Source organism: Callorhinchus milii, unplaced genomic scaffold, assembly GCF_018977255.1.
Source record: "Callorhinchus milii isolate IMCB2004 unplaced genomic scaffold, IMCB_Cmil_1.0 Scaffold1, whole genome shotgun sequence".
Classification (NCBI taxonomy): Eukaryota; Metazoa; Chordata; class Chondrichthyes; order Chimaeriformes; family Callorhinchidae; genus Callorhinchus; species Callorhinchus milii.
In genome coordinates this window covers 46692790-46705733 of record NW_024704742.1, presented here as the reverse complement: position 1 = coordinate 46705733, position 12944 = coordinate 46692790, and the positions used below count along the sequence as shown (strand labels likewise).

Here is a 12944-nt window from a genome sequence, read left to right as displayed (position 1 = left end):
GGATTTGTCACTTTTTAGTGCTAATAATTTCCCTAACACCAATTCTCTACTAATGAAAATTTCCCTAAGTTGCTCCCTGTCCTTATCCCTTTGGTGCATCTCTATTGTTGGCAGACTTGTTGTGTCTTCTAGGGTGAAGACAGATACAAAGTACCCATTTAGGGACTCTGCCATGTCCTTATCCCCCATTACAACTTCTCCCATCTCTGACTGAAGTGGACCTACATTTACCCTCACTAGCCTATTCCTCTTAATATATTTGTAAAAACTTTTACAATCAGACTTAATGTTCCTAGCTAGCTTACCCTCATACTCCATTTTCTCGCTCTTAATGAGTTTTTTAGTTTTATTTTGCTGGTTTTTAAAACTCTCCTAATCTTCAGATTTGCCGCTTTTTTGGCAGTTTTATAAGCCTTTTCTTTTAATTTGATGCTTTCCCTAACTGCTCTAGTTAGCCACGGATGAATTGCTTTCCCTGTGGTACTCTTATTCCGCAAGGGAATATGCAACCCCTGAGAATTTTGCACTAAATCCTTGAATATTTGCCACTGTTGGTCTACATTTGTACCTCTTAATCTTATTCTTCAGTCTATTTTACCTAAATCTTTTCTCATACCAAAAAATTAGCCCTATTTAAATTCAGAATACTTGCCTCGGATTTAACTATATCCCTCTCTAACTTAATGCAGAATTCAATCATATTGTGATCACTCTGTCCCAGAGGATTCTTAATACCTACACTGCCAACTTGCCCTGTTTCGTTACACAAAACAAGGTCTAGGATGGCCTGCCCCTAGTTGGTTCCTCGGCATGCTGCTCCAGAAAGTTATCTCTCATACATTCAATGAACTCTTCTTCTGACCTACTTTTGCCGATTTGGTTTTCCCAATCTATGTCGCGATTGAAATCACCCACTATTATCGCTTGACCTTTCCTACATGTGCCACTGATTTCTTGATTGATAGCCTGTGCTAAATTGTGATCGCTGTTTGGGGGTCTATAAACCACTTCCATTAATATTTTCTGCCCTTGATTATTTTTTATTTGCACCCATATTGTCTCGACCTCCTGGTCATCGGATTTCAGATCCTTCCTCTTCACTGCTTTTATTTCATCCCTAATTAACAGGGCTATCTCCCCACCTCGTTTCCCACAGTACCTATCTTTCCTGTAAACTGAGAACCCTGGAATATTTAACTCCCACCATAGATCTCCTTGTAACCGTGTTTCAGTGATGGCTACTGGATCGTACCCATATGTGTCTATCTGTGCTTTTAATTCGTCAGTTTTATTCCGAATGCTTCGCGCATTCAGATATAACATTTTTAATTTCCTACCATTTCCTCTACTCTCTGAGTCCTTATCTGCTTTGCCAAGCTTCTTACCCCTACTTAACATATTCCTATTATCTGGCATGCCATTCTGCACTGTCATCTTTACTTTTTCTAATGCTAACTTATGGTTTCTCGTACTTATATATTCCCCCCCTTTACCAGTTTAAATTTTTATTTACCTCCCTATTAATTCGTTTAGCTAGGACATTTGTCCCAGCCCGATTTAAATGCAGCCCATTTCTCTGAAAGAGCTCTCTTTTCCCCCAATACTCGTGCCAATGGCCCATAAAAAGAAACCCCTGAGTTTCGCACCACTCTTTTAGCCATGCGTCCAAGTCCTTAATTTGTTTGTTCCTGTACCAATTGTTGTATGGTACAGGCAGTAGTCCCGATATTACCACCTTCGATGATCTTGACTTCAATTTGGACCCCAGCTCTTTGAATTCCCTTCTCAAGTCATCTTGGCCAACTCTGCCGATGTCATTGCTACCTATGTGAAGTACCACCAACGGATCCTTGCCCTCGTATTTTAAATTATCCTCTAGCCCTGCCGAGACATCCTTCACCCTGGCCCCAGGGAGGCAACAAAGCCTTCGTTTCGGTTCTTCTGGTTGGGGTTGCAGATGATTGTGTCTGTCTGTCTAATAGTCTCATCCCCAATGACAACAACCATCCGCTCGTTTGCCCCAATGTTAGAGGTAGTTTTTCCTTCCACCTCACCGGCTTCCTTATCGATACAAGTTCCAAGGATCTCATATCTATTGCTCAAGGTTAATGCCGGATTTACTACCACTTTTTCCGTTGTCCCCCTGACCTCCTGACTGTCCATTGATCTATCCTGACCATAACCAATGTTGACTGTATATTCCCTCAAGGGAGTGACTGGCACCAGGATGTAGCTATCCAGGAAGCACTCACTATCTCTGATACTCCATAGTGTCTGCACCTCGGATTCCAGCTCTCTGAGCCTCAGCTGCAGACATCTTCTGCAGATGTGGTCGCTCGGGGCTCCCACATGTCACACTCCTCACATAACACCTGCCATGCCATTGTCACCACTTCCAACTTGAGTTAGTTACTTAAGTTAATTTAATTAAGTTTTAATTTAATCAAGTTGATCCAATTAAGTTGATCAAGCTAAGTTAAATCAATCAAGGTAAGTTAATCAAGTTAAGTCCGTGGTGTGTGATGTGTTGATAGTTGATAGTGTTGATAGATGTCAGTGTTAGTTTACTGTTAGTCTGCAGTTAGTGTTGATACTGACGTCGCTCTGACGTCACTTTTTAATTTTCTCGCTTTTTTTTATCCTCTGCTCCTGGCTGACTGACTGATTGCTCTCCTCGCCCCTCGCTCTCGTGCCTCTGACTGACTGACTCTACGCTTGCAACCAAAGGATTCAATATAGAATGCAGATGGACACAGACAGACAGACATTTCATCTTTTATCTATATTCATCTGGGAGGACTCCTGTGGGAGGACTCCTTTTGCGAGGACTCAGTGGGAGGATTCGGCGCTTTAAAAATGTAATTTTGTTGTTGTTGCCGCAAGTTAGCTTTGGGTGTTTGTGTTCTTTATTTTGTTCCCGTCGTTTGGCTACGTGTGTATTCTGTGACGCAGGATGCCACAGCGCCATGGTCAGCTGGCGTGGCCACCAGATGTAAGTGCAGTGAGTGTGTATATACGTACGTGCTCTTTGACGCACGATGCCACAGCGTCACGTTGACTCGATGGCCACTGAGCGTGACTGCAGCGATAAATGCAAAACTGAAACTAACTCATGAACAATAGGAGATACCCAAAACCAAATATGCCCATGTTATTCCTAGATGCAAGACCTTTCCGATGAGGTATAAATCAGGTCTCTATCAATCGGTAATTGCGATCCTTCTTGAAGCGCAGACAGATATTGTTGTTTTCTTAGTATAAATATATATAGAAGATAGATAGAAGAAGTTATATATTATATATACATATATTGCATCTTTCACTCCTGGTCAATGGACCTTCCCTGATGTTTGTTTATGGTAGTTCTGCACAGCCCAGCCCAGCCATATGTAAACTGCATTGTTGGGCTGTTCAGGTTGGTTGAGACACACTGTTTGTAATCATCACCATTGGGGAAATAATTTTTGTGTGTCTCATTCGTGTACGCGCACACTCTTTTCCCTCCTCTCTCTATCTCTCTTTCTGTCTCCGTGTCTCTAAACGTACACTGTGCATAATTGGAATGGATTATTAAATAAACACTTACCTTTGCTTTGTTGGCTCGGTCACCTGTGTGACTAATTTGTAAACCCTGAATCTTGCATTTATTCAAGTGACAGAGTTCACATGTACAACACAATCCGTAGAAAATTCCAGTACAACTTATAGGAACAGGAGTAGACCATTCAACCCTTCAAGCCATTCTATTAGATCATAACTGATCTGTACCTCAACCCCAAATACCCACCTTTGCCCCATATGCCCCATTATCTGACCCCCCCTCTAAACTATCTTATGTCCTGTATTTGATTCAGATTTCCTTGATGTAATATGAAAATAAATGATTTCAATGTTCTTATACAAAACAGATGATGAAAATAGGCCATCTCCTATCAGTCCATATGGGGAAACATTCCTGTACCAACATCCAGAAGACAGTGAGGTAGGTTTGTTAATCTAAAACTATTCCCATTAGTACAGGCGAATTGAGTTATACTTTCTTATTCAGATTGTAAACTTTTATGGTACAATTGTTTATGTTATTTTCTCACTGGTTAATTTGCATTGTCATTGATGTTGATGAAATGTGAACACTGATTTGAATTGATACTGATAATCGAGACATTGCTGTGCCCCATGCTAGCAAACTAGTTAAAACCTAGTTAACAAATTATTTGTTAAAATACACAGTCAATCCACTTTACAATATATTCGCAGCTGTTCTTCCTTACCCAATTCCGGTCCCTGACCAGGACCACCTTCCTCCATCTCTGCCACATTACCCGTCCCCAACCGTGCCTAACCCCAGATGCAGCCAGGTCGGCCTGAAGATCTTCCTATTCGACCATGCCTAAGGTCACCTCCCCCTCCCCCTGGCTTGGCGTTGTGCTCCTCCACTGTCAAGCGCTCTGGGACTCTACCATGCATGAGGGGTGCTGTACAATGCAAGTTATTGTTGTTGTAAATGCTTTGATGTAGCTATCCAACCTGAATGTTGGGATGTGATATGTGTCCTGTTGACGCTTTCAAAATCATCTCTTCAACCTCCACAATAAAATGATAGAAATGTGGTCAGGCATGAGTTCTCTTTAAAAATTAATCGCTGGAACTGCTTATTATTATTGAAGTACATCAAATCAAATGTGTGTAAGTTCTGTATCTCCCATATGAAAGTATAACTTCTTTATGTCATCAGGATTTGAACAAAGTTGCTCTGTACATTACTGAAACATCGACCAGAGCGAAGAATGAAGAAATGGGGACAAACATTGACTCCAGGTCAAGAAATTATCCATTTTTATTTTGCTCTGGTTATGGTGCTGTTGCTTTTCTTTGCTACATTTGTTTTAATTAGTGTTTCTAATGGTTTAAACCTGCTGATGCATGTTATCCGAGTCTCTGAATGCATATGTGAGTGACAGATTGCCTAAAATATTTATGGGTAGAAAATCTACCTGGGCTTAGATTAGAGCATCCAGAATTTGTCAACTTCTTAAACAATTTTTATTTTTGAATCTTATTTCCTAGAAACTTATTTTCGAAGAACTACAAAAAACAGCTTTCAAAGTTAAAACTGAATTCAACAATTTTTCAGAAATACAATATTAATGAATCAATTTAACCTAGACCCAAGTGGAATTTTACCTCATTAGTTGGATAAACCGGTATATTTTATGTTAGAGTAATAAATGCTATGCATGAGGTTACCAGTGTTCCTGAAGAAGAGGCAGAACTGAGTTATGTTGGAGTTGGCCACTGATCTCTGTTAACCACAAATGGTTATAATTTATTCTCAGGAAATTCCTGACTGCAGCCAGACATGCCCCTACCAGTGGAGAGAACTAAATTGCTGCATCATAACCAAGCACTGAATCCTTCACTGTATTTTTAAAATACAGGAAACTATGAAAGCTATATTTGATTTTAAACATGCGTGCCAAGGATTTCCCAATTATTTTTATCACTTTTCCCCAAGTGAACTAAAATACAACTTTTCCTTTGTGACTTTCCTAGTTTAAAGTAAGTGTAAGTGAAACTGTATAAGTAAAGGCAACACATGAATACTTTTACCTCATGCGAACAGGAAAACCATTATTTTCTGTCTGGCATTAATTTCCATGATTTTTGTCCCATTCAAGGACAACAAACCAGGCCTGTTAATTCCTGACTGAGAAGGGCTCACGTGGTTGGAGGAGTTGAACAGACACCATAAGTTCTAGTGATTTACCTCACTGCTGTTTTGGAAACAGAATCTGGCTTCAGTCCATTAGCATGCATCAGTCTTGGGCTTTTTTTACCACTCAACCTTCTCCCGTGGTCTCCAGTTCTCCCTTAGATTAACACTATGCAATTGCAGAGTGTGCGTTTTCAAACAGCTGCATCTCACAACTGCCTGGATGTCAGTGAAGAGCATCTGGTCTGCTTTCCCCCTACGGTTTAGTGGGAAAAGGCACTGCTAATTGCAGCATTAGCTCATGCAGGTCAGAAGGTCAGAGGCTCGGATCCAGTCAATGCTGATTTTGCTTATCAGTTGATGTGCTATAATTGACATTCCCATTCTGGATTAATGAGGGAGACATAAGCCTGAATTTCTCTCATGATTACTATCCTGACACGCTTACTGGAAGGTGCACAGGTGACGATTGGATTAGGCTTGGCTGTTTTGTCTTTCATGGCCCAATATTCCTTATGAACAGTATATTTTGAAGTTGGGACAGCCTTCTGACGTGAAACTTTAAGAATTTTTTTATCTAAGATATTGTTATGAAGTCTCCAGTTTGCAGGTGTTGCATGTTGGAGAAGTAAATCTGAACCGTGAACATATAAATATTTATCCACTGATAAGTGGAAAAGAAAATGATGTAGTTATTAAGCAGTCATTCTCAGGTGGTTATTACCAAGGATCGTCAAGTGCTGAAAGTATCTAAAGAGGATCTAACTATCCAGCAAATTGAACCAGGTTTGCTCAAGCTATATTGACCATTAGCGAGGGCAATTTTAGAATATTAGAAGAAAGTTTGTTCACTGACACATTCAACAAGACCTTGAAGGATTAGAGTGTTTAGAAAAAGGCCAGCAAAAATGATTTGACTTGAACTTGAAGTGACTCACAGAGTTGAGCCTTCTAGAATAGCCAACTATCACATTCCTATTACAGCTTCAAGCTGTTTCTTAAATAAGTATGACATCCATTTAATGGATTCAGATCTTTTCTCCATATTGACCTTTGTCTCAGCTGGCAACACACTCAAAGCATTTAGTTGGTACTCGTTCCAATTTAAAAACCCTTTATTGTTTTGATTTTTTTTCCCCTTACCCCTTTTAGGATATTACGTGGCACTACATACCACTTCTCTTTTTCTCCTTACGGCGCCAACATTTTTAAAGAAAAATTGAAATGATGAAATTTACAACTGATCTCATATCTTTATATAATATTGACTACTGTTGCAGGTTACAGTTATATCCAATTGGGCTGAATAGCTTATTTCTATGCAATATCATTCTATGTTATGCGAATTGAGGCTGTCAATTGCTCAACATTTTGTTACTCATTCTCAAGGCTACAACAATAACAACAACAAATTACATTTGTATTAGCGCCTTTCATGTCTGGAGGACGTCCCAAGGTGCTGGACAATCAGTGTTTCGGACCCGAGCTGGGGGTTGGGATCAGGGAGGGTGGAGGGCAGTGGATGGGGGAGAAGGGTGGCCGAAGGTACGGTCGAAGAGGAGGTTCTTGAAATGGGGTCTCAAGATCATTTTCAGGAAGAGTAATCTTGTATTTTTTTAAATTTTATTAACAGGAACCATGATCAGACCAAATTGTGTGCCGATCATGATAAGCAGAAATCTTCACACTTGGGTGGTTGTTCGACAAAGAAGGACTCCAAGACTGAACATTCTACAGTGGATAACAGTGTCTGGAAGCTTAGATCTGAATATACTACAACAGCTGAAGTCTATGAGAGCGTGCAAGCAACAAGTACCAGCAATTTTGCATATAGCGAAGGTCACCCAATGCAATTTGACTTGGGAAGACGATCCCTAAACAGTGATTCAGATATTCACAGTGACGTAGAAATATCACCCTACGCTTGCTTCTATGGTGCAGCAAAGAGTACAAAAGAAGGCTGGCTGGATAAGCTTTCACCACAAGGGTATATAAATACCATATTTTTTCTATCTATATTTTAAAAAAGGGTTATGATCATTTACTTCTCTAGTGTTTTCTTTGAATTGGAAGGATGCTGCTGTAATAACAGTAGTAAATTTTCTTGAATTTATAGTTACTTTTAACAATTATGATGAGGATCTCTTTTGTGGATTCAAAATTGCTCCACTGTGTACATAGGTTAGATATGTCATTGCAATGGAGTAACAAGACCTGATTAACCATCTTTAAACATTAGAGGATTGTGTTGGATTGTTTGACCCTAGCTCAATATGGAGTAAAACTATTAAGGTTATTGAATAATGTAGTATAAAAAAACTCTATAATGTAAACCCATGCAAAATATTGTCCCATGTTTATGTTCTTAATGACTGAGTGGATCATTAATTATTATAGCATTATTGAACTAATTATTTGGAATTGCTCTGCTGTTTTTCCATTTGTACTTCCATTGCATTCGCACAGAAATCTCATTGTATTTGCACAGAAATTGTGCACCTTCTTGCCTGAACAAGAAACACACTCCCTACAGTTAGGCGATTCAAGGGCAAGAGGACATGAATTCAAGATTATTCCTTGGGGAGGTTTGGAAGAACTTGTTTTCCCAGTGGGTTTTCAGATTGTGGAATGATTTGCAACTGCTGCCTGTTAGAGCAGTCGATTGGGGCATTCAGAAAATAATTGGACCACGTAATTGGTTTCTGTATGTGTCAGACACCTGGCTGACCAAATAAGAATGGATAGCTTCTTGGAGGAGCAAACACTGATACAACGTGTGTGATATATTTCTCCCCCCACACACATACAAGCACAGTGGGCCATCCTATTTAGATTTAACCCATTTAATTTATCCCCCTCGCCTCACACTGATATTAACAGTTGTCTATAGTTATTTCCCTTATTGCCTTCTGCACAGTTACCCACCTTCTGGAATTTACATAGTCTTTTTAGACGTTTATACAAAAATTGACTTTCCTGCAGTACCTTCTTAAAATTTGCAGTTCTGGAACTTTTTACTTGCCTCCTGCAATACAAATTATGCTAGATTTGTTGCAGAAGCATTTACCTAATTATAATAAACTGATATCTAGTTTATATAATGCTTATAAAATCAGTATAAATTTGGGTTGTGTCGCATAATCTGGTAACTAATCTCATTGGAGTCTGGCTGCTGAGACCTTGTGGAGAAGCTGTTATCAGTAGCACATTGATTTGTAGATTGGTGCAGTATAAATGCTGGTCTATGTAGATGAAGAGAGCACGTGTTATAGGTAGTGATATTGAACCTTGAACAGAGCACTTGGAGTGTCACATACAATTCCGGCAGCATATTGTGTTAGGACATCTTGGTATTGCAGAGGGTTTAGCAAAGGGCAATGACATTGTTGCTTAGGGAGACAGTGTCAACAAATTCCAAAGCAAGTTAAATAGCTATTTGATGAAGAAATCGATTAAGAGGTGTGAATATAGGCACCAGGTGAATTGCGATGTATTTGTTGGTCCTGTACATGCCTATTTTCCTACAACAACAACAACAACAAAAAAATTACATTTATAGAGCGCCTTTCACGTTGGGAGGACGTCCCAAGGTGCTAGATTTTAGCTGTGTTCAGAAATGGTCTTATCAAAATTCTTGGACGTCTGGGTGTGTCACTCAGTTGCTTTTGCACAGACCACACCTAGCAAATACGATTAAGAACAAAGTAGATTTATTGGACTGCCCACTCCTTACCCCTTCCCTGTTAACCCATCCTGGTCGGGCTCCCATCACTTCAACATGAAGCACTTTGGATTGCGAGCGACCCTACCTCTTTGACTGCATCTATCGTCGCCTCTCCCTTTTCCTTGCTTGGCGTCCAACCCCACCACTGTGCAGCACTCTGAGACACTCTCCTGCGTAAAGGGCACTATATAAACGCAAATTGTTTTATATGTTAAAATGACTATGTAAACTTTAACCCTAGAACTAATTTTAATTCCAGGAGTATAAAAAAATGATATTTTTCACCCACTGGCTCTTATTTGCCCCTTTCTGTAGACATCTGATAAAAACCGAAACACTCTATATGTTTCCATCCTATTGTATAGTACTTCTGCACTGCAGCAATAGCATAACATTCATATAACATTGTGAATGTTATGCTATTGCTGTTTGTGACCTTGAAGAAAGCATTTTTTTTGTTCACTGCAGGAATGAGTTTAGGTGCACAAAAATGATTTGTGCAATAGGCAGAAATCACTCTTCCTCAAAGCAAGTTGATAGTTGTGCATGAATGCCTTAAGCCTAAGTATTATCGACCAATTGAATCAAAACATCAAACAGGCAGCAAAACTGACCTCTGTACATGATCAACCTGGTGAGAGGTAGCCTTTTCTTTGCTCAGCTGGAAGCCAAGCAGAAACAGTTTCTAGCTGTGGGAATATAGCTGTCTGAAGATAAACATTCATACAATCATAGAATTGTACAGCACAGAAGGAGGCCATTCGGCCCATCATGTCTGTGCCGACTCTTTGAAAAGAGCACACAAAATCAATCCCACTCCTCCGCTCTCTCCCCATAGCCCTGCAAACTTGTCCTCCCCAAATAATTACCTATTTCTCTCTTAAAAGCTGTTATCGAATTGGCTACCACCAACCTTTCAGGCAATGCATTCTTGGCATTTTTATTGTAACAACAGCAACTTGCATTTAAACAATGCCCTTCACGTGGGGTAGTGTCTCGGATCAAGCAGTAATCTTGAAAAAACCCTCCCTTGATGCGTCGCAGCTTTCAAGCTACCGGCCCCTCCAACCTCCCCTTTCTGTCCAAGGTCCTGGAACGAGTTGTCGCCTCCCAGCTGCGCTCTTTCCTCTCCACCCATTCACTATTCGAACCCCTTCAGTCGGGTTTCCGTGCTGCCCATAGCACAGAAATTGCCCTGGTCAAGGTCACCAATGATATCCTGACCATCTGTGACCAGGGCTCCCTCTGTCTCCTCGTCCTCCTCGACCTATCGGCAGCATTCGATACGGTCGACCACGCTATCCTCCTCCACCGCTTGTCCTCCCACCTCAACCTTCCTTGAGTGGTTTAGGTCGTACCTCTCCCACCATCTTCACTATGTTTCCACGAATGGCTTTTCCTCCAGCCCCCGCACTGTCTCGTGTGGTGTCCCTCAAGGCTCTGTCCTCGGTCCCCTCCTCTTCACCCTCTATATGCTCCCCCTTGGTGACATCATCCGCAGACATGGGGTTAACTTCCACATGTATGCGGATGACACCCAACTCTACCTTTCCTCCTCTACCCTCAACTCCACGACCACCGATGTCCTGACAGCTGCCTGTCCGACATCGAGTCCTGGACGAGAGACAACTTTCTTCAGCTCAACGTGCGCAAAACTGAGGCCCTCCTGATTGGCTCACGTCAGCGCCTCCGCACCTCAGGCGCTGACAGCATCAGCATCCAAGGCTGCACTCTCCACCTCTCAAAGCCGTCAGGAACCTCGGGGTTCTGTTCGACACTGAGCTGTCCTTTCTCCCTCATATCTGCGCCACAACTGGCACCGCCTTCCATCACCTCCGGAATATCGCCAGACTACGGCACTACCTCACCCCTCACGCTGCTGAAACTCTGGTCCACGCCTTTGTCACCTCAAGGCTGGACTATGGGAACTCTCTCCTCGCCGGCCTTCCCGCCACCTCCCTCCACAAGCTGCAGGTCATTCAGAACTCTGCAGCTCGTGTACTGTCCCGCACCAGGCTTCGGGACCACATCACTCCCACCCTCGCTCGCCTCCACTGGCTCCCCATCCCCAGAGGATCGAATTCAAGATCCTCATCCTCACCTACAAGGCCATTCACGGCCTCGCTCCCTCCTACCTCTCCAACCTACTATCCCCCTACCTACCTGCCCGTACCCTCCGTTCCTCTGGCTCCGGTCTGCTCCACATCCCCCGCTCCAACCGCCCTACCATCGGTGGCCGGGCCTTCAGCCTCTCAGCCCCGAGGCTCTGGAACTCCATCCCCCAGTGCCTTCGCCGCCTCCTCCCTTTCCTCCTTCAAGGCCGGTCTCAAGACCTTTCTCTTTGACCGTGCCTTCAGCTCCCCTCTCGACTCTCTACCCCCTCCTCGCTCCCTCCCTTCCCTCCCCTCACCCTGACCATTTCCCCCCTGCTCGGGTCCTGACCCAACTGTACAGCGCCTTGGGACGTCCTCCTGACGTGAAAGGCGCTCTATAAATGGAATCTTGTTGTTGTTGTTGTAATCAAGCAGCACACAATATACTTAGTTTCTTGCTAAAACAATTGATCTTTTTATACACATGTAGTCCATTTTTAAGCCATGGGATATGGGGGGAGCGGGGCGGAGTGGGTGTGTATTGGGTCTTCTTTATGATACATTATGTTCATGCTACGTATTATTTCATGAGGTTGTTGTGTTGGCCTTACCCACTTCCTTTGCTTGTAACCAAGAGTTGATTGCACAATATTGTTTGTGGCTTACAAAATAAATGGGGCAAAGGTTAACATGATTGTTTTCCAGAATGCACAGGTTTGTAATGCAATTGTGTTGACATTTACAGATATCCAGTAAACCTGGCCAAACCTGCTGTACTTCGTGTACTGCTTGATTATTTCCACTAGATGTAGTTAATGAGCTGTTTAAATGTACGAAGGCCTCATGGCGTGCAGCCCTGACTTTGTTAATCGTGACTGGATTTCAGCCTCTTATTTGCTAACCGAGATTGAAAAGAAAGCCAAGTTCTGGGATTTGGAACAATTTATTTTTTTCTGGTTTCATCGTGTTGCCAAAGAAATGGCATTTTCATTAGGGTTCATATTCAGGTTTTAATAGTGTGAGAAATATACTCTGTACATCAGGCCCATTTCTCTATTACCTGAATGCTCTTCTCAATAATCCAAACTAGGAGTTTGATTATTGCCAACTGATCCTGTGCCTATATCTAAGGCAGATTGATACAGTGCCAAATACCTGATATTGTGGAGAATTTTATCTCTAGAGGCAGCTGCTCCTACCTTCAGAAGAGGAAAGCTATGCTTTACCTTAGCTAGTGTACATTGGGCTTACAGTTATTTCTGGGTGTCCGAGCAGCAATTAATCTACTGCACTTTTTTTTCAAAGAAGTGAATGTTTTGAAATCTGCATGGCCTGGAGAGGGAACCATTCCCCAGAGTTGGGGGAGTGGAGGGGACTTTTCAATCCCAAACTTGTATTCAGGAGGCAAAATTAC

General features: G+C 42.0%; 1 protein-coding gene across 4 annotated transcripts in view; it reads left to right on the top strand.

Annotated features, from left to right (window-relative positions):
* The window catches only part of arap2 (ArfGAP with RhoGAP domain, ankyrin repeat and PH domain 2), a 179478-nt gene that overhangs the window by 45121 nt on the left and 121413 nt on the right, over positions 1 to 12944 (top strand). For all 4 annotated transcript variants that reach the window (XM_007889088.2, XM_042341269.1, XM_007889086.2 and 1 more), the window contains 3 exons: positions 3909 to 3982; positions 4736 to 4818; positions 7347 to 7700. In XM_007889088.2, the coding sequence (XP_007887279.2) occupies positions 3909 to 3982; positions 4736 to 4818; positions 7347 to 7700 (511 nt within the window). The remainder of the gene's footprint in view (positions 1 to 3908; positions 3983 to 4735; positions 4819 to 7346; positions 7701 to 12944) is intronic.